The sequence below is a fragment of the Meleagris gallopavo genome, chromosome 5 (assembly GCF_905368555.1).
Source record: "Meleagris gallopavo chromosome 5, MGAL_WU_HG_1.1, whole genome shotgun sequence".
Classification (NCBI taxonomy): Eukaryota; Metazoa; Chordata; class Aves; order Galliformes; family Phasianidae; genus Meleagris; species Meleagris gallopavo.
The window spans coordinates 49,248,386-49,270,032 of NC_139408.1; the positions used below are offsets into that span (position 1 = coordinate 49,248,386).

General features: G+C 42.0%; 3 protein-coding genes across 3 annotated transcripts in view; 1 reads left to right on the top strand and 2 right to left on the bottom strand.

Annotated features, from left to right (window-relative positions):
- Positions 1–10,272, top strand: part of DYNC1H1 (dynein cytoplasmic 1 heavy chain 1) — a 43,905-nt gene extending 33,633 nt beyond the window's left edge. Inside the window, exons 62-78 of the mRNA XM_085225645.1 lie at positions 56–150; positions 241–415; positions 1,166–1,241; positions 2,283–2,443; positions 2,714–2,825; positions 2,907–2,967; positions 3,330–3,453; positions 4,782–4,895; positions 5,170–5,340; positions 5,550–5,767; positions 5,935–6,038; positions 6,444–6,655; positions 7,322–7,475; positions 8,242–8,384; positions 8,746–8,914; positions 9,336–9,463; positions 9,898–10,272. Of these exons, the coding sequence (XP_085081771.1) occupies positions 56–150; positions 241–415; positions 1,166–1,241; positions 2,283–2,443; positions 2,714–2,825; positions 2,907–2,967; positions 3,330–3,453; positions 4,782–4,895; positions 5,170–5,340; positions 5,550–5,767; positions 5,935–6,038; positions 6,444–6,655; positions 7,322–7,475; positions 8,242–8,384; positions 8,746–8,914; positions 9,336–9,463; positions 9,898–10,026 (2,346 nt within the window). The 3' untranslated portion in view covers positions 10,027–10,272. The remainder of the gene's footprint in view (positions 1–55; positions 151–240; positions 416–1,165; positions 1,242–2,282; positions 2,444–2,713; positions 2,826–2,906; positions 2,968–3,329; positions 3,454–4,781; positions 4,896–5,169; positions 5,341–5,549; positions 5,768–5,934; positions 6,039–6,443; positions 6,656–7,321; positions 7,476–8,241; positions 8,385–8,745; positions 8,915–9,335; positions 9,464–9,897) is intronic.
- Positions 10,010–16,474, bottom strand: LOC104911241 (uncharacterized). The gene is made up of 6 exons (XM_010711922.4): positions 15,111–16,474; positions 14,471–14,628; positions 14,048–14,115; positions 13,589–13,642; positions 12,397–12,456; positions 10,010–12,210 (listed from the first exon to the last, which is right to left on the bottom strand). The coding sequence occupies exons 1-6, from the start codon at positions 15,113–15,115 to the stop codon at positions 11,671–11,673; spliced, it is 885 nt and encodes a 294-aa protein (XP_010710224.2). The 5' UTR covers positions 15,116–16,474; the 3' UTR covers positions 10,010–11,670.
- A 161-nt stretch (positions 16,475–16,635) lies between these two features.
- Positions 16,636–21,623, bottom strand: LOC146544347 (uncharacterized). The gene is made up of 2 exons (XM_085225647.1): positions 18,471–21,623; positions 16,636–18,220 (listed from the first exon to the last, which is right to left on the bottom strand). The coding sequence occupies exons 1-2, from the start codon at positions 18,567–18,569 to the stop codon at positions 17,702–17,704; spliced, it is 618 nt and encodes a 205-aa protein (XP_085081773.1). The 5' UTR covers positions 18,570–21,623; the 3' UTR covers positions 16,636–17,701.
- Between the last annotated feature and the right edge of the window lie 24 nt (positions 21,624–21,647).

Below are 21,647 nucleotides of genomic sequence, written 5' to 3' on the forward strand. Positions count from 1 at the left end.
GGAAGGTCGGAGTTCAGGGCTCCTGATGCCACTAACTTCACTCTTTTCTGAATAGGTGGCTTTCAATAGAGTAGCACGTGGGATGCTGCATCAGGATCATATAACATTTGCTATGTTGTTGGCCCGGATTAAACTGAAAGGCACTATTGGGTAAATGTTTTCTTACCTCACTTCAGTTGAAAAAGGGAGGGATGTTTTGAAAACAGCATTGAGCTAAAGTTTTCTTTCCCTTAACATTAGGGAGCCTACATATGATGCAGAATTCCAGCATTTCTTGAGAGGAAAGGAGATTGTACTGAACACTGCATCTCTCCCCAAAATCAATGGTTTGACTGTAGAGCAGACAGAAGCAATGATGAGGCTGAGCTGCCTTCCTGCCTTCAAGGAACTTGTTTCCAAAGTTCAAGCTGATGAGGTAAGTGTTGGCTGGGTTGTTTTCCTGCACCCAACTACTTGGCTAAGCTTTTTAGCTTTCTGATTTATAAGAGCTTCATGCTACAAGTAAGTTCTCCTAGTGTACTGTGGTCTTTGTGTAAATTAATGGATTTAGTTCATTTGTATTCAAGCTATGACATTTGATTTGTAAATACCAGCATTGTTCATCACTGAGATTTAGAAGGGTAAAATACTGTGTGCTTTGGGCTAGGGTTTGATACAGAGCTGCAGAATTAGGTATGCTGAACGCAGTCAGATATTAGGAGATATCAGTGAAATAATCGAACACACCTAAGACAGTGTAACACATAGAGCATAATGTGAGTTTTAGATGTGGATTTTTTGTTTTAGTACATGAGGTTTTTATTCTAAAGATCAGTAATAGGACAGGAGCGTTAAATAGGAGAAATCTTTCAAGTTGTACATTATGTTAATCAAACACTTAACTACTTAATAAAATTTCAAAAAAATCTACAGGGGATTTTTCAAATGAAGGGCTAGTAGAGCTTGACCTCTGTCAAGTTTAACTTTACCATAACTGTCTTTTGTTTCTTATCCTAAGTCTATAAGCAGCTGAATACTGCAGTACATTAAATTCTATATTTAAAGGCTGAAATTGGAGTTCTCTTACATCATGAAGAGGACCTAGACCATGCAGCACACTTTTAGTGCTGTGAAACTCCGTTTCTTTGCCATTTCTGTAAATACTTTGCCTTTTCTTTCAATACAGCAATTCTGTATCTGGCTGGATAGCAGTTCTCCAGAGCAGACTGTACCATACCTTTGGACTGAGGAAAAACCTGCAAGTAAGTCAAGTTGCACTATTGCCCACACCAATCCTGCTGTACTGACTTCAGTGTAAGTAGAACTGAAGAAATTTTAAAATAATCCTAAAATACAGCTGGAATGGGAAAATCACAAACTTAAGACTGCGGAAGAAACTTGGTCTGTTCTTAATAAAGACAAAAAACACCACTTTTGTTGGCAGCGGTTGTAGGCAGTTGTTACTATACTTTGTTCCTGCTCCCTGTTCTGTGATCTACGCTTTGACTTCTAGGAAGCACAGTAGTCTAAAAAGCTCCAAGTTTGAGGTATTTTCTGAGGATAGGTCTGCTCTACTCAAATGTTTTCTCCTGCAGTTGCAGCTAAGCATAAAGTCTGAATTCTTGCTACAGTAGATGTGAGAGCTAATTTATTCAGTGTTGTTTGCATCTCTGGAAGTAACCAGTGCCCCTCAGTTACTCCCCTACCTAAAAGGTAGTGCTAGGAAGTGCTTGCCATCTGTGGTTATGCAAGACTCATATCTTTAAGCAATGTTGTATGCTAAGGTTTCTAAGCTTACTAGATACTGTAAGGCTGCTTCACCATTAACTGAAGCAACTTTACATTACTTATCCTATCCATGCTGGACAAGTATATAATAAATACTTGGAAGTCCTGCGGAGCAGCAGATTATTGAATGAGGGAGATAATGGGAAGAGATCTGTTGTCCCTGAAGGATTAAAATCGCATCATGGCAATTCTGAAGCATAGCTTTTGTGAACAGGTAGTGGTTCTGTAGAAGGATTTTATCAAGTAGGCTTTTAAAAGGCTTGAAGCATGAGAAATTGAGGAAGTAGTTAAAATGTCACAAAAGACAAATCAGCTGAAGCTGGTACATTTCTCCTTACCATTAAGGTGAACACTGAGTATAAGCACTCCATTCATATGTTGCAGTAGATCTTACAGAGATGTCTGTAAATATTTAGTGTTTGGAGTGAGATAGGAAAAAGAGAATGGAAGACTGAAAAGAAGGTGCTGAGGGTTGAATTTCTTACTGTCCCTCTAATTCTGTTTCCCCTCTCCAGCTCCTATTGGACAGGCCATTCATCGCTTGCTTCTGATCCAGGCCTTCCGTCCAGATCGCTTATTGGCAATGGCACATACATTTGTTTCAACAAATCTTGGAGAGTCTTTCATGTCTATTATGGAGCAGCCTTTAGATCTGACACACATTGTAGATACAGAGGTAAGTTTCCTGCTTGTGAAAGGATAACATCCTGAGGTAATGCTCTCTGTCGCTTCATGTGAGTTCCATAGCAAGTAAAGTTGTTCACAGAATGTTTCTTCTCGTACCCTTCTGCCTGTGGTCTGAAGAATGGATTGTTTGCCTATTTGTTGGAAGGAAAATGAGGATAACGTAATGACTTTAGCTGGCCAGAGGGAGGAAAGACTGAGCTTCATGCATTTGTGTTCACGCAGTGACTGCTTCATCTTACTTCAAATTATTGTACAACAGGTGAAACCTAATACTCCTGTGCTGATGTGTTCAGTGCCTGGTTATGATGCCAGTGGTCACGTTGAAGACCTCGCAGCTGAGCAGAATACACAGATTACTTCTATTGCTATTGGTAAGAACTTAACATTTTTCATTATCTAAGCATAAATAAAATCGTTAGCAGTAAGAGCTTTAGCAACTTTCTGTCTTCCAGGTTCTGCTGAAGGATTCAACCAAGCAGATAAAGCAATAAACACAGCAGTGAAATCTGGAAGGTACGTTCTATCTGTTTTTCAGCTAGAATGCCACCTGACAGGGAGGTTGGAGTAGGAGAGAAATCATCTATTGCTTGAATAGATAAAACTGTGAATAAAAGATTGGATCTTCTGAGCTGAAATTTATTATAATTTATGCACAGCTGTTCAACTTAAGTATTTTCAGGAGAAGAGGTAGGTTGTAGCTGCAGAACTGGATAGATAGCCCATTTACAGTAGTAACTGATTCTATATAATAGAAGGGTTTAAATAATGGAGGAAAACCTGTAGCATTGATACCAGATTCTATTGCTCATGTGATAGTAACCAGGATCCTTGAGCTGTACACTAAAAAACACTCCTTCTGTTTCAAAACTTCACAGGTGGGTAATGTTGAAGAATGTTCACTTGGCTCCTGGCTGGCTCATGCAGCTGGAAAAGAAGTTGCACTCCCTGCAACCCCATGCTTGCTTCAGACTCTTCCTTACCATGGAGATCAATCCAAAGGTAATGCCAATCTGAAATTTGATGCTTTGGTAGAGTGTTGGTGGAGACCTGTAACCAGTGGTGTCCCCCAGGGGTCTGTGCTGGGTCCGGTCTTGTTCAACATCTTCATCAATGACCTTGATGAGGGGATAGTGGCCACCCTCAGCAAGTTTGCTGATGATACGAAGTTGGGAGGATTGGCTGACACGCCTGAAGGCTGTGCTGCCATTCAGCGAGACCTGGACAGGCTGGAGAGCTGGGCAGTAAGAAACCGGATGAGGTTCAACAAAAGCAAGTGTAGGGTCTTACACCTAGGGAGGAATAATTGCATGCACCAATACAGGCTGGGGGATGAGCTGCTGGAGAGGAGCTCTGCAGAGAGGGACCTGGGCGTCCCGGTGGACGACAGGTTGGCCATGAGCCAGCAGTGTGCCCTCGTGGCCAAGAAGGCCAATGGCATTCTGGGGTGCATTAAGAAGAGCGTGTCCAGCAGGTCGAGGGAGGTGATCCTCCCCCTCTACTCTGCCCTGGTAAGGCCTCATCTGGAGTACTGTGTCCAGTTCTGGGCTCCCCAGTACAAAAAAGACAGGGATCTCTTGGAAAGAGTCCAGCGGAGGGCCACAAAGATGGCGAAGGGCCTGGAGCATCTCCCCTGTGAAGAAAGGCTAAGTGAACTGGGTCTGTTTAGCCTTGAGAAAAGACAACTGAGAGGGGATCTGATCCAGGTTTATAAATATCTGAGGTGTGGAGGGCAGAGTGGTGAGGCCAGTCTCTTTTCAGTGGTACGTGGAGACAGGACGAGGGGAAACAGACATAAGCTGCAGCATAGGAAATTTCGCATGAATGTGCGTAAGAATTTCTTTACGGTGAGGGTGACAGAGCACTGGAACAGGCTGCCCAGGGAGGTTATGGAGTCTCCTCTGGAGATATTCAAGTCTCACCTGGATGCCTACCTGTGCGACCTGGTGTAGGGAACCTGCTTTGGCAGGGGGGTTGGTCTCGATGATCTCTAGAGGTCCCTTCCAACCCCTACAATTCTGTGATTCTGTGATTCTGTAACTGGCTTGAAGAACCAAGAATGCTACCCAAGGAAGGATTTCTCATGATTGCCTCTCTCCCTTATCAAAAGGAAAATACATGCTGGCAGGATTTGGTTTCAGTAATTTAATTCTACCTGAAAATTTCATATAATTCCTTCTACTGATGACTCCACCTTCCCAAAGAAAGGCAGGACTCACTGAGTGTGCTCAGAACGAGGTTTTGAATCTAACACTTATGCTATTAGAGGGATGTAATGTAATGAAGGCTGAAGGAGTTGGATTTGAGCTTGTTGATCTTTTCTCTTCTAGGTGCCAGTGAATTTGTTACGTGCTGGCCGAATCTTTGTGTTTGAACCTCCTCCTGGCGTAAAGGCAAACATGCTGAGGACTTTCAGCAGCATTCCAGTATCTAGAATGTGCAAGGTAAGGCTGTGCCTTCTGTGGGTGAAAGGGAAATGCCAGAATGCACTTATTAGAATTGTACTTTAGAAAACTGGCAAAACCTCAGCTTCTAAGATGTATGTAGAATGTCGTTTATTCAGAAGTAAAGTAGTTGCTCCATCTGTTGACAGAACATACTCAGTTTTGGTAGCAATCTAGTACTAAATGTTCAATTTTCTAGCCTTTTAGCAGGCTTTTTCTTTATCAGTTCACTTGGGTAATAAAGCTGTCTGTTTTTTCCCCTTCTACATCCTAGTCTCCAAATGAACGTGCTCGTTTATATTTCCTGCTTGCCTGGTTCCATGCCATTATCCAAGAGCGTTTGCGCTATGCTCCACTGGGTTGGTCCAAGAAGTATGAATTTGGAGAATCTGATCTGAGATCTGCCTGTGACACAGTAGATACTTGGCTGGATGACACAGCAAAGGCAAGTAGTCTTACACCCTAGGCATAGGTATTATTTAGATCACTTAACTTCTTCAGTCATGTAGTCTCTTCTAGAAACCTTCAGCTACTTAGACGAGTAGGTTTAAATAATCTGCTGGCAATTTAACTTAGTTGCTGAGTATGATTCCTCTATCAGAGGAGAGGTGAGGAGGATGGTTTCCTGCTAATTGCAGTGTGTTTTTCTTACAGGGCCGCCAGAACATTTCACCTGATAAAATCCCCTGGTCCGCCTTAAAGACCCTGATGGCACAATCTATCTATGGAGGCCGCATCGATAATGAATTTGATCAGCGTTTGTTAAACACTTTCTTGGAACGTCTGTTTACCACTCTGAGTTTTGACAGTGAATTCAAACTGGCTTGCAAAGTTGATGGACACAAAGATATTCAGATGCCAGATGGGATCAGGTATCATTTTCCCTATCCAGATTTCTGCGTGCATTTCTTAAACTAAAACTTAACTCTCATCTGTATCTCTGTGCTGGTGTTCAGCTGTGTAAACATTTGTCTTGGACAAATAATTACCTTGCTATTCTAATAAGAGAAGGCCTTCTAACCAAAATTCTTACTTGCAGACGTGAAGAATTTGTCCAGTGGGTTGAGATGCTGCCAGATACTCAAACACCATCATGGCTAGGCCTGCCAAATAATGCAGAAAAAGTTCTTCTCACCACACAAGGTAAAAACAGAACTTTAGCAATGACTTATGTAGATTAGAAGGCCAACAGTTTAACTGAAAAGCAGATGGGAAACCGAAGTCCTGATGAAGAACAAAACGTTAGCTTTCCCCCCTTTCTCAACACAGTTGGTTTAACTTGTGCAAGGTAAGAGCTTCAGCATTCTAGACACTGCCAAGAGGCTTGTGTGAATTCAGAAGCTGGTTACATGCAACCTTCCAGATGTCAAGTTCCCATAGTTCTAGAAAGCTTTATTCTCAGCCCCAGAACCCCATGCAGCTAGACAGTTCTGAATCTTAGGTCTTGAGCTGGAGGAGAGATAAGCCGTGGTTCTTGCATGTAGTAGGATGTTTTTGTCTCAATGCTGATTCTTTTCTGACTAACAGCATACCTTTTCTGTGTTTTAGGCATAGATATGATCAGTAAAATGCTGAAAATGCAGATGCTGGAGGATGAAGATGATCTGGCTTATGCAGAAACTGAGAAGAAGACAAGAACTGATTCTACATCAGATGGTCGCCCAGCCTGGATGAGGACACTGCATACCACAGCTTCTAACTGGCTTCACCTTATCCCACAAACTCTAAATCATCTGAAGCGAACCGTGGAAAACATTAAGGTAAGAATTAAGTTTTGTTTAATGTGAACAGAGGAGCTGCACAAGTTCTGATGTATTGGAGAAAGTGCATTGTGATTTCAAGCACCACCAATTAAGCTGTTCTGTGGGACAGCAGAATTTGTGTTGGTGCTGATTCCAACTGCCTCAGCTATATCATGACCCACTGAGTTTCTTGAAATGCTCTTGGAAGTTGGCTCCGTGTTTTTAGGGAATTCTTTAAATCACAGGAACTGCTTCTGAAGCTTCTTTGTGATAAAGTAGCACCCTGGCTGCTACTTATCATACTGCCTTTACAGCTAGTGCACGCAAATTAACATTGAAGTTCAGTGATAGTAAAGGAATATAAGGCAGCAGCTTCTGCTGAGCGATAGCACACATTTCAGAGGGAAACTCTTGGGGTCTGGACAGTAGTTAACCTAAGCTTTAACTCTGGAATAAGCTCCTCAGTTTAAGATGTCCATGACTGCCTAATTGCTTCAGAAGGCTTAACTGTGGGACAGCAGGTGAGAACCTTTTGTTGCTAATCAAAAGCAATCCTGAAATGATTTGAAGGAGTGCAGCACACAGTCTGCATTTGTTGCTCAACAAGAAGTCTTTTACTAGCAGTTTTCAAGCAAGGACATCAAACGTTGATCTACAATTTTCTTCAAATGTTCTGCTGATCAGGATCCTTTGTTCCGGTTCTTTGAGAGAGAGGTGAAAATGGGAGCTAAGCTGCTTCAGGATGTGCGTCAGGACCTTGCAGATGTGGTTCAAGTGTGTGAAGGGAAAAAGAAACAAACCAACTACCTGCGTACACTCATAAATGAACTGGTGAAAGGTATGGTAATTAAAACTGGTATCTCTCTGGGCTCTGTTTGCCTCTTGCACTCTGTAAGTTAGAGGCTGTTAAACTCAGCAGCTTAAAAAAGAAACTGCAGGAAAATCAGGATTGGCTTTATTACCCTTTGGGACAGGCAATCCCTTCTGAGTCAAGCATAGAAGTGCAATCAGTTTAATTTGAGATTTCAAGTTGGGGTCAGTAACTTTAGACTTTTTCAGATAGTTTATATTAGCAGCTTAATTTCTAATGCTACTAGATTGTTTCAGTCTCTAAACGGCGATGGAACAAAGTTTTATAGCACAAAGTGAGTAACATCACTGTTAATCACATCTTCTAGCAATTTCTTGATTTTTCTAAGCTTCTCTTTTCAAGCCTGTAGGTAAACTTGCATTTCTAATAATAACTGAAGATCTGTTGTTGAAGTACCACTCCAATATCTGTTTTGAACAAAAACATTAGGTAAAGCACAGTAACTTGACCAATTCTTTTTATGGAACTCAAATCTTCAAGAAAACATACAGATCAGTTATTAGAGTATATAGATGTGTGTAACTGAAGTTCCTTTTGAATGATTTTTGTAACTGGACGGCATTTTAAGTACTAGACCTAGAGGCTCTCTTAAATAAATGCTTTTACTTCTTAAGAAGCATTGTAATAGACATTTGTGTCCTGATCCAAGCCTTAAATGGTTATTGGAAGAGGAAGAAAAAATGATAGTGGGAAAATAGTGTACAAATCTTAATTTTAATCACATTTTCCATAGGTATCTTGCCTCGCAGCTGGTCTCATTACACAGTGCCAGCTGGAATGACTGTGATTCAGTGGGTGTCTGACTTCAGTGAACGCATCAAACAGCTGCAGAATATTTCCCAGGCAGCTGCCTCTGGCGGAGCAAAAGAACTAAAGGTACTTCATGCTTGTATCAGCTAGAGATCATATCTGGATTTAGGTGCATAACTACTTTATGGAGTCTTCCTATCAAGACTCCTTAGAAGTTCCTCAGGAAAAATAGCTTCAATCAGTTTTTCCTAATTGTGCTTGTAAATGCTGTTAAGTATCTGCTGATACCAAAATATTGAAGTCAGCAGGCTAACACGTAGATCAGAGGGAAAAATAGAATTTTTACAGTGACAGACAACATAGACTTAAAGGAAAAAAATGCAGTTACACGGTGTTCCAGCAGCAGGAAGATTTTGTCATTGATTTAGATTGATGAAGTAATAGCTATAATAATTGCTATTCTTTTTCCTCTTCCCTTCTCCATTAGAACATCCACGTGTGCCTCGGTGGCCTGTTTGTACCAGAGGCATACATTACTGCTACACGGCAGTATGTTGCGCAGGCAAACAGCTGGTCCCTTGAGGAGCTCTGCCTTGAGGTCAATGTTACAACCACACAGAATGCTGTGCTGGATGCGTGCAGTTTTGGAGTCACAGGTAAAACTCACTCTAGAAAGAGGGGTCTCTGTTCTACAATACTTCCAGAAAGTGCTGGTTTTAAATGGGCGTCCCATGAGAAAGTCATATCACTACAAGAATTAAAGGACGCTTTCTGAAGTTGTTAAATACTTTCCTATTGATAATATATTTTATCATGGTAATAAACATCAAAACTCAGGTCAGTTTATGTTTAAGCAATATTACATAGAGTATCTGTCATGACTTCTCTGTTTGGGGCATGAAATACTTTCTGCTCTCCTAATGGACAAAGCAGAGAACCAGCACGGCCCTAGTTTAAAACACATTCTTGCAGACCTTGATGAAGTAACATCACAGCCCTTAAACAGTACAGTGGGAGACTTTCTTTCCTTAGATGTAAGAAAGCTCTTAGAACTCTAAAGTGCATCTCAATTTACAGGCCTGAAGCTTCAAGGAGCTACATGCAGCAACAACAAGCTGTCACTTTCAAATGCTATTTCAACTGTATTACCTATTACACAGCTTCGTTGGATCAAGCAGACAAATGCTGATAAAAAAGCAAATGTTGTAAGTATTGATTAAAATAATTTTTAAAAAAATATCTTGTAATTATGTACTCCTGTAACTGTCCAACTAGAATTACTGTGCTAAAGCACCATGGATACCTTTTTTTCTGCACCACAGATAGAATTGTTTCTTTACTACTGCTGTCAGTATCAGGGTAGGAAAATTCTAGACTAACCACAGACAGACCCAGCACTGGGCTTGGTCTTTCCTGTCTAGTTAGATAAGAAGCAGGAAGTGTCCAGAAGATAATAAACCTAAACTTATTTATATAAAGAAAGCTATCCTTTACAGGTAATTTGTTATACCTGTGTACTGGTCTCATATGCTGAATATTGACTGAATTCCCATCGTATAAATACCACTAAGTGGTACAGGAACTTTTTCTCATCTCCAGCTACCTTGCATAACTCTTCTGTATTCGTGTTTCTCCCCAGGTGACATTACCCGTTTACCTGAACTTCACTCGTGCTGATCTGATTTTCACGGTTGATTTTGAAATCGCTACCAAGGAAGATCCACGTAGTTTCTACGAACGCGGTGTTGCGGTTCTCTGCACTGAGTGAAAAGCTTACAAATTGGCAATACTGTAATAAGTGTCACTCTTCTGTGTATTCCTCACCTAGATGTTGTAGTTGATGTGGTTAGGTTGTCAGGTGGTTTTGTGTGAAGTTAAATTGGAAGAAGGGGGAGTGGTAATTTGAAAGCTGCTGGGCTAGATTTGTTTGAAGGAATATGGAATGAGATTTTTAGATGGTTACTGACAAGCAGATTTGCTGGTAGTATTACAGGAAATAAAACCTATACCAAGATTTCCTGACTGCCTGGAATTATTATGGTGACTTTCAGCTAGAGAATTGTATCTACAGGCTTTCCAGAGAATAACAATAAGCTGGCATTCAGGCATAGTGCTGATCTTCACAGGACTCCCTCAGCTAAGTCTGTAACTAAAACATAGAAATAAGACCACTGAAAGACAAGTCTCTAATGCACTAAGACTGATGACATCTACTACTATGTCTGATAACAAGTGAATTACTTTTAAACTGGCTCTTGGTTAAGTAAGCTGGTTTTACAACACTGCTGGGCTGCATTCAGAAGCTGTGCTGTCTTAACGAAAACATTCCTGTGGGGGATGCTAGCAGAAAAAAAGAGGCATTCCTCTTAAGCTGCTTTTATGGTGGCTGAAGGCTCCCGTTTCATTTTTCTTTGGGCCAAGAAGCGATCAGAGATACATATGAAAAGTTACCATGCAGAGGTTAGTGGAATGGTAAAATACTACTAAGCTTCTAGCTTGCAAGGGGTTTTCCACCTTTATTAGTATTTTTTAAGAAAATTTGTATGTTATTCTGTGCCAGTCATGCAGAATGAATGCTTTCACAGCTAGTTGGTACCAACATATTTCAGACAATTACACTTCTGTGGATATAGTCCATTTATATGGAAAGGAAAATACAGAAAGGTTATCATCAAGGAGAGAAATCAGAGAATTCTTGCTGCCTGACCTCCCATCTGCATCCAGCACTTCTGCAGCAATATAAGTCGTGGTTCTTGCCAAGGAAGATTACTTCCAGTTAATGGGTTCAGCTTTGCACTGTAAGTTCTAAACTGGCAGGCATACTGACAATACATACAATATATACCTAAAGCAATATTCAGAGAGGTAGGGACAAGTATGTTAACAGCATAAATCAACTTTGCTGTGATAAAAGGAAAAAAAAAATGCTTTCAGATACACACAATTCAGCTCAGTGCAATACAGTGCATAGCCAAACCTGGAGGCTCATTCACCATACAGCTACTTCCCTCCTATCATACAGCAGATGGGAAAAATAAAGAGCAATAGCTATGTAAAATCAGTTGCAATTCAGCCATTCTTCCTTCCTTCCTCAACATACCCTTGTAATACTTCCAAAGCTGAACAGATGTTTCCAGACACAGCACACAGGAATCTGGTGCACAGACACTGAAGTAGCACACAGGCATCAATCTCAGCTGAGTCTGGCAAAAGCTCATCATCTAATTCTCATTTACATTGCCACAGAAGCTTGTTTAGTTGGTTCCATCCTTTTTAAGATGGATCTCAGTGCCTGCAGCACACAGTGCATTTTGTATCATCATCTGAAGCTTGTTCAGGTGCTGTCTGGAAAAGAAACTGGTTGACTTCTAGAATGAAACACTTCATCCAACTACTTAATTCATACCTTAAATCAAATGGCCCGGATTTTCTTTCTTCTTAGTTTTTCACCAGCGCTCTCTGAAATGCTGATCCCTTTTCTTTTAATAAGTGGTTGTCTGGAAGTGGTACCATCACAGTCATCTGCTAGCAGGGGTTGTGGAGAACTATCACCTGCACTTGCAAGGAGATGAGCAGGGGCTGAAGGATTAACACCCACCAGTAAGGAAGGGTCAGGCAGCCACGTGGAGGAAAGTGCTTCTGTGTCTCTCCTCAGCTTAGAGGATTGCAGCAGGCTTCTTGAGAAATCCGTCTGCTGGCTAGGAAGTTTGAGGGGAGATTTACCATCATTTACTCTCTGGCTGTGAACATCACTGATTTTAGTTTTTGAGCAGAGCCAGTCCAGAGGTTGAGGGAAGGACTCTCCATTCCCTGAAGGATCAGCATCCTCCAAAGCCATTGCTTTTGGAGCACTGCTCATCCACGGTGCAACTTCTATACTGTTTAGAGAACTCAAGCTACAATCAGAGTGAGTGGATGTGTCTTCTGAATCACCATCGTAAGGATCTAAGAACTGAAAACAAAGATCTCTAAACATGGAGAATGCTTATTTGCCTGAAGAAAAATACAGAGGTGTACAGCAGGGTTAAGAAACACTTGAGCATATTGTGGAAGTTCTGTTGATCCACACATTCCCACTCCATTTTAATTTTTGAGTGGTAAACTGAGAACAAAGCTGCTGTGTAACAGATGAACCTACTTGCAGTCCCTTGGAGTCTCTTGCTTCCCTGAGTCCTTCAGCAAGTGGGTTATGCAAGACCTGTTTGAAGGAAGTTGACATAGGCTTATAATGCATCTTCCTATGAGTCACTGATCACATTAAAGCAGATAAAAACCTAGAGAAGAGGAAGCCAGATTGTCCCATCATCTCAAAAGACAATAAAAATGTGTGTCAGCCTAACTTCTGCAGGCCTGGTTAAAAAAAAAAAAAAAAGCCTAAAGTAGAGGGAGGAAAGTCCTGCTGAGTCTTAGCACTTCAGACATTACTAGGAAGAGAATAATGAGTAACTGTATATCCTACCACCAAAAAAATAAATTACAAATAAACTAAGAGTAGAAAAGCTGTCAATTGGAGGCTAGAGAGCTTCCTTCCAAATTAGGTCACTTCTTGTTCTCTGACGTAAGAGGTGTACTACCACTACACTGAAATCCCCAACAGAGCGAGAGACTGAGCTACACGACTCAGCACAGGAGCTGCCGTTATGGCCCTGGCCAGCTCAGTGCTTCCAAGGTGCTCATAAGATCTTCAGTGCTCACTCTCAGCATTGCACCTGTAAGATCTGACGAGTCAGTTACACGCAGCATTTCTGTATGCTCAGTGTAAGTGCTCAGATAGACACTTGTCTATATGAAGTCACCACGAACAATGAGATCAGAGCTCACAGCAGCGAGTTCAGTTATACTCTGCTGTGCTTTGTAGTTCCTCTGACGCATAGGAGGCTAACAGAACAAATTCACCAGAGCTCAGCTACACATTATGGACAGGAATGTATGAGGGGTGTGAAACAAAAAAAAAAGCCAGCTCTCTGCTCCAAAATGCATTTGGTTTCTTTTCTACTGATACTAACTACACTGGTTTGACAGCCAGTTCAGAAACTTATTAATAGTCACAACCGACTGCTACAGCTCTGCTCTCTCCCATCTCATCTGAAATGAGTATTCAGCAACCCTGCCCAGCACCACCACCAGACACAGCCCAGATCTGCTGTAAGCACACCTTCACAGAGAACTGATGAGGCCATTTTGGTATAACCTGAAACTGCTGCTTGTTCTCTCTCTGAAATTTCTGTACAGCTGGAATTCCAGCAACCACTCCTTTGGTTCTTCTTGTCAAAAGACAAAGGGTGAGAGGAGCTCATCAGCATGGAAACACCTCAGAATCTGGGCCTCACCTCCACGCTGGATTCAGACTCTGACTCCGTGCTTGACTCCACCACGCACTTCTGCTGCAGAGGAAGAAGGGAAAGAAGCACCACTCATAGCTGAAATTCAGACAGCTTCAGGTTGAGGCTGAAGGCCCTGTACGAGCCCTAAGTCCTGTGTTTTGTCAGAGTTTTCATCACAGGAAGCTGCTCAGCTTCTCAAATCTCTCACATTTGTGGTACTGACTGGGTTGTGCAGGCCAAGACATTGTGGAAAGCAGATGACTTTCTCTCCCCTCCCCAAAGTTCACTCTCTCCCTTTTTTTTGCTTCTTTGCAGGTGAATTAGATTATTCACCATTTGAATCAATTTATTCACAGATGTTCCTCATCAGCTGTTCTTCAGCACAGCTCCCTACACCAAGCATCCAGTACAGTCTATTTTCTAATTTAACAGGGAGACAAGAAACAGCAATTAGAAGAAAGTTACCATGTATTTACGTGCCAGCCTTTCTACACAGTCCAAGCTTTTAACAGAATCCATCCTTTCCAGAGCATCTAACAGAATGTGAGAGGGAAGGAAAACACATCGTAGAATCATTAAGGTTGGAAAAGACCACTAAGACTATCTATTCCAACCCCAATCCATCCCACCATGCCCACTTACCACATCCCTCAGTGCCACACCTCCATGGTTCTGGAACACCCACAGTGATGGTGATCCCCTCACCTCCCTGGGCAGCTTTTGAAGAAGCTTACACTCCATAAGGGGATTTCAGTTGCTTTAAAAAAGGCACTACAAGTTTTCAGAACCATCAAAAAGGTGTTTGTACTCAAGGCATGAGACCAGCAAACACAAGGCCATGCTCAGAGCCAGTCCTGCACCCAGCCCTCCCTATGGGGTCCCACTCACCTTCGCCCAGGCCCTCTGCATATCGCCCCACCCGACGCTGCCTTCTCGGCCGCTGCCTTCTCTCCAGCGAGGCCATGCCACTGCAGCTTAATGTGCCTGGGCTGCCAGGCCCCAGCTCACACCTGCCTCTCTCTTCAGCTCCATCCACATGAAAACAGCTTAAAAAGGGACATAAAAAGGAGAGTGAGCCCTACTGCAAAAGTGCCACAGCTGTGGGCTCCAGACCCCTCCTCAGACCAAGCTCACTGGAGCAGACTGCACATAGGCCTACAGCAGAAGCCTATAAAAAATGCACAGTAGCTCACATACCCTACTCACAACGTTCCTAATACTCAAAGCACACACATCTACAGCTGAGCTGGCAAGGCCCAGCAGCCAGAAGTGCTACACTCCATTTCCCCCTCTGCTCACACTCGTTTATTTTCTGCAGCCCCATGTCAGTCACACAGCCCTCAGAAAACAGCCCAGAGTGTGCAAAGGCCTTAACAAAACAAATCCCCACCACCAGTTGTCAGCTTAAAAAGGCCCTGCAAATCAGACCCCGGAGGCAGCCCACAGCAGCCTCCCACTCTGCTCTTGCCACCAGCTGAGCTGCATACACCTCTTTTCTCCCACAGCAGCTCCTTTTCCAGCTCCTTACCTCATCTGCCTAGGCCATCCAACAGTTAGGTCCTTCTATCAGGAAGAGGCTTGTGAATATTCCTACAGCTCTCCCACCACTGAAGCAGGCTCTGAGAAGTGCTTTGTCAGTGCTTGTAGTACCAGCTGACTTCAATGAGTGCATATAGCCATCACCTTTCATCCACACACGGCTCAGAGTCTCTCCTTCTACACAGGCCTGCCCCAAGTAGCTGCTGATGCTCTATGAGCAACAGCTGTTAGAGGTTAGTCCCTACCAGGTAGGACTCAGGAGAATTGTTACAGGTGAAATTGTGACATTAAGATTCATGTCTTCCAGGCATAAAACATTTTAGAAACACACAATGGGAATGCACTGTAGTGAAATTGCTTCTATTTCACTTGCAGTTGGGAGCAATCTACTCTACAAAATAGTCCCCATGGACCTCACCCACTGCTGGTACTTTGTTGTATACAAACTACAAGATTTTAAGATTCTTGGTTTTCTTTTGTCCTTCAGAGGCAGCACAAGCTGAAGATCTGAACCAGGAGTTTGACAACACAGGTTGTGCTTGTTACTCTTCTTTGTCTTACTTCATTTTCTTGGAGAAATGATCTCACAAAGGGAATGAATTAGCACTGCTTGACAGCACTGATACATCTCACAGTAGATACGGCAAAGACATAAAGCCAGAAAGCCACACTATTCCTCTCCATTTGGAGAAGGAATTTTTGAAGGCTGGCCAAGCTATTGCTGTTTTACTTCCAAGTTTGTTCACAAGTACCAGAGTGGAAGTATTTTGCCTGACTTGGAATATGGCTTTCTAGTAACCCATAAATTTCTTCGGTAGGCAGATGCTGTTGTTAAGACGTAGTGCTTCAAGAGTGCCCGCATCCCCTTCGCTCTTTGAGGTTAGCAGAGAGAGGATGGTATTTTGGCTGCCTCAGTTCTCTTTGTCACTTCCTCAGCTTCTTGTACTTAGGATGCTGAGAAGGCAAAAAAGGCGATGGGCAGATGAATATGTAGATTCCTCTTATTAAAACCCTTTTGCATATAACCAAGATGCTTTAAAAAAAAACAAAACAAAACAACAAAAAAAAACATTGGAGTTCTTTTTGCTTGAATACATGCCTGGCTGTGCTGGGAATGCATACCGCTTGTTTTAATTGCTTCTCCCAATTGATTTCATGCCTGAATATCAAGGGATATGTTGAAATTACTGGAAGAACAAAAAAAAGATCAATTTGCCACTTTTTTGCACTTTCGCCTTTTCTGTTCAACTTTATGGTCATAGCACTGTTTAGACTGAATGGTGGACAGCATAATATCTGAATGGGGCTTTGTAAACAGAGAGGACAAAGGAGTTCTTGCAGTGTAGCTAGTTTTTGTTTTTTTTTTTTCCTGACTAGATGACCAGTTTTAGCAAACTTTCCAGAATCCGTTTACCTCAGGAATATACGTAGTCCTTCAACAAATTATTAGCATTATATTAAGCTTAATACATATGCTCTGCAGAGATAAAAAAAGCTCCCAGTGAAATGTTTGCATTCAGGCTAGATTCATGGTCATTGCTGTTACCAACAGCCTAAATATGAAGGGTTTTCATCTTAAAATTAGAGATCACCCATGTTGGCAGGGGTCTGTGGGATCCTGCAGGTGACAGGACTTCAAGATGACATCAGAGTTCAGGCAACAGCACAGGACAGATGCACCCTGCTCCTATCTCGACATATCGATGTTCTGTGGATCTCAAAATCCACCTGTCCTGCATAGGCAAAAGTGGCATGAAGATATGAAGCAACAGGAGGCCACTGAAAACTGAGCAAGGAGAAAACTCAGTTCTCATGATGCCATTCCACGAATGCTGCAGTCTGTACCATCTGCTGCTCTGGATCTAATTTCAGATTGCAAGGACGCACCCAGTAACTAATGTTACAGTACATGCTGACAGTGCTAAGTGCCTAAGTCAGTATCTGCAAAGAATGTCTTCACTGAACTAGCATGACCCTCCGTCAGGGATTTGCCTTGTGCAATAACTATAACATTTGGCTTTGTTTCCCAGAGTTGTTCCGTAACATTCTGGCCCTGGAATTGCTGAAATGTTGCTTGGTTGTGCCATCAAGAAGTATAACTTGCACTCTCCTCACAAGCAGAACAGAAGGCATTGTCTGCACTCTATGGCCGATGTTTAGGAGGACTGGCACTGCTGTACTTAAAGCTGGAGGTCCCTTATAACTTCTTTGCTTAAGGAATGGAGCATGGTATCTTTAGTTGGACTGGTTCTTGGAAAACATAGGGAGTAAATGAGTGATGTGGTCATCTCTTACCACAGTGAGTGCCTGGAATAGCTCATGTCAGCTGAGAGCTCTGGGGAACGAAGGTGCTGTGTACAGATTTGTCCAACTTATAGGAGAAAAATTAAAAATGGGATGTTGTGATTTTGAAACCTAAATTCTACTATACAACCTCCAACACTGCCCAAAGGAAGCTAGGATAAATACCTTTGACAGTGCATTAAAGACCAGACAAAGTACTACAGACATTATTAATACAGCAACGCCTCGTTTAGGTGACATGAAGGTTTTTTTTCTTTTTTCTTTTTTTTTTTTTTTTCAGTGGTACATGGTAGAACTGGAAACATTTGCCATTTGTTCACACGTATTGCTGTCCCACTCTGGTAGTAAAGCAGCTGTAATGGAGTTCTCCAGAAACGCCGAAGATTCGGATGGCTCAATATCCATGGGTGAGGAGCAGTCAGGTCTCTGGGGCCATACTGCCTCTGTACTAGCTCCAGATTTCTGAGATGGTTCATATAGTTCCACCAAGAATGTTGATAAAGCAGATTTCTCCTCAGCAATTGTTTCCATTGGTGTTCTAAAATCATCTTCTGGTGCCATATAGATATCACTGTGGGACTCTCTAGCTGGCAGGACTGCCTTTCCAGGTGTAAGAAAAAACTGCTGATCTTCTGAAGGAATGGCATCTCCCAAAGCTACTGCCTGTAGCACGTCCTGCTCCGCTACAAGTTTAACTCCTCTGCGACGCTTACCACCAGTGATATTCATATTGGAGTTTGAATAGTGTGAGTAACGTGAGCTGTCTTCTGGGTAACTGCAGTAAGCATCTAAGAACTGAAATAAAATGACTTTCAATAAGGTGTGTTCTCACCATCTGGGCAGTATATTGAAAATCAACCAGAAATAGGTAAGAAAAAAATGAAATCCACTTGGATGTTGTACTCTTGTATTTTAAAGCACAGAATAAATAAAAGCTTGCTTCTGTTTAAATGGCAGAATGGTTCAAATCAGAATTCTGTGGGGCAAAAAAGACATACAGCACTTACTGCCCACCCTCTTCCTCACCATCCCATCAGAACTGCACCTTGGTATGAAAGAACGCATGCCTCCGTCTTATCTTCATGCTGCTGCTAAAGACACTGAACGCTGCTCTGATACACCTCTTCCTCCTTGGACCAGCCATACTGCAGTGGAGGTTTATTTGCCAGGTATTTTCTTGACCTTAACTTTTTTTAGAAATACAATGTTTATACGGTTGACCACCATAAAGATATATCTTGCCTAAAATTGCTTTTCAGTGTAAGGTTTAGTTTGTTTTAAATGAAGAACTATTAAACATTATTTCATAATGAACTATCAGGAACATTTGATCATATTTGAAGTTCATGTCACCCTCTTTAGGGTGCTCTCACCCTAAAGAAATCTGGAATAGGGAAATCTGAAATAAGTAAAGTTTGATTTACTCACAGATAGAAGTTAGCCCAAAATGATGAATTTGCCAAAGCCTCTGTTGTAGAATTTGTATCATCTCCAACTACAGATTAAGAAGGTGAATGAACATCACAGGTCAGCTGTAAACTAATAAGTAAAATACTCTTCATCTGTAAGATAAATCATTACTCATGAAAACTATACAAACAGTGTTTATAACTGTAGTCTACCAATTAGTATATTTGAAATACACTTTATTTCATAAATCCAGTTCCCTCTCTAAATCAGGGAACACCAGAGTTTACTCTTGTATCTTTTCTACTCCTGTTCTCATGATGCTTGGAATACAACAGAGTTCATGTTTTTGTTAGTTCCTAAGACAATGAAAACTACTTTTCTTCTGCCACCAAACTCTGGGCTTTACTGCATGCAATGATGTGAGCCCTTCACAAGGTTCAAAAATCCAGAACACAAGTACCAGTTTACTTTGAGAGCAGAGGAGTCACGTACCTCTGAATGCAGCGTCCTAATGCCTTAAACTTGATGACAAAAAGCCTAGCATCAACAGGAGAACGTTCTGAACTTCAGCAGAACCTGAATGTCAGCAACATAATCCCTAAACAAGGAAAGTATGGCCAAGCTGTGAAAAAGTATTCCGTTGTAATCACTTATTCAGTGGTTGGCTCCACTGTACTGAAGCTCCAATAAGCAGAACTACTTTTACTTTGGCATCTGACCTTTTCATAGAATCACTGAATGGCCTGAGTTGAAAAGGACCACGATGATCACCTAGTTTCAACCCCCCTGCCACAGGCAGGTTGCCAACCGCCAGGCCAGGTTGCCCAGAGCTGCATCCAGCCTGGGATTGCCCTTGCTGAATTTTGTTGAGCACTTCTGCTTAGAGTATGTCAACTCATAAACTCTAAGCAGTGTTTCTACCTTATTTCCAAGAGAGGTAAAAGCTTAAAGATTTGATGGGAAAAGCCTTCCTCCATTATGAATTTTACATTTTTATTTACTAAAAAAAGACCATCAGATTTTTTTTAAATGAAGATCTTGTAGAATAGATTCTAATAAGACACAGTGATCTTAAAATTCAAGTACTTCTAAGCCCTTTGTACAACATTAATATTGCATGTCAGTGAGACCTTGGATTGAAATCTACGTTTAACATAGTTCCCAACATTTGATCACTAAGGAGAAGCACCTTTACCTTCTGAAGTTTGTATTACCCATGGTTGAAAATGCAACTCACTACTGATGGACACACATTTAAGTTTGCGACTTTTAGGAGCCAAGACAGTGCCTGTTTTGATGTCATAGTCACTACTATAGCAACATATTCGTTCCTACGCATTCAGCTACATTTTCTTTCCATGGAAGAGCTCATCTTAATCAAGCTGTTTAAGGTTGAATCTTAAATAGAAACAGTCACACAGACTGAGTCTTGCCTCATTTCCAGGCTGGGCAGAGGAGAGCAGAAATGCGTGGCCTGTTTTATGCTTTGGCGTTTATCTTTGCCTTACCTCCCCTTCACTGACACAGTAAGTACCTTTTGAGATACTTGGAACTTGGAGTATTTTGGACATTAAGCAATGAGGAAGCAATACAGGCATGGAAGCCACGTCTCACCTATGACATGCTGCAGATATCCAACCATTACTGATATAGCTGTTAATAAAACAGCTTTGCAAACTTTGGACAAACAGCACAACCAACCATGGCTAAGTGGGAAACTTTTTTTTTGAAGGTATGTTTCTGTCATTAACTTAAGGAATAAATGACACTTCCTTTTCACAGTGCAGACCATCAGCAGCAAACGTGAGGAACTCCTCACCAAAGGCATTGGTGCAGAGCATCCAGTAGTTCAGGTCTGCTACAGAACACCTCATCAGCAGCAGCCCATTGACGAGGCGTTGCTCCAACTGCAGAAGTGTCACAGCTCACAGGCTCTTGTCCTGATGGACAGTCATCCCAGTTATCTACTCAGATAGCAGCACAGTGGGTGGCAGACAACCCAGATTCCTGAAGTCTGTTAAGGGAAACTTCCTAGTCCAGGTATTAGATGGACCAACCCGAGGTGAAACCTTACTGGACCTGGTGCTCACCAATGCAGAGGAAAGCATTAGAGACATTAAGATTGGAAGCAGCCTGAAGTGATGACACCATGGTGAAGTTCGTGATCTGGAGGAATGCGAGCTGGCAAAAAGCAAAGTAAGGACACTGAACTGCACAAGAGCAAAGATCCAGCTGCTCAAGGAATTGCTGGATGAGATCCACTGGCAAACTGCCCTTGCAGGCATAGGAAGAGAACAGAGCTGGCATCTTTTTAAGAACATCCTTCTGTAAGTGCAAGAGCTCTCCCACCCCCCAACAGAAATCAAGCAGAGGAGGCAAGCTACCAGCCTGGCTGAACAAGGACTTGCAGCTTAAACTGAGGAGAAAGGCGTAAGTGTACAGGAAGTGGAAGCAGGGTTGTGTAGCCTGGGAAGAATATAAGGACGTTGGCTGCATGTTGTCAATTAGGAAACCCAAGGCACAGACAGAACTCAACTTGACATGGAATGCGAAAAATATTAAGGTAAATAGGCAGGAGGAGACAGACCAAGGAGAGTACCAAACCTGTACAATTTATTAGACAGCCTAATGCTGCATGTGAAATTCACTGCCAGTACAACACAATGAACAAGGCTTGCAGTTTTAGGAGCCTGTTTCTGCCTTACAAGTACTGGTAATGACATCTATTCAACCTAATTTTAAGCACTGCTTAGAAGAGATTAAAATAGTCTTAGCCTCTACTTTTACTGTTCTAACATGTGACATCAGTTTG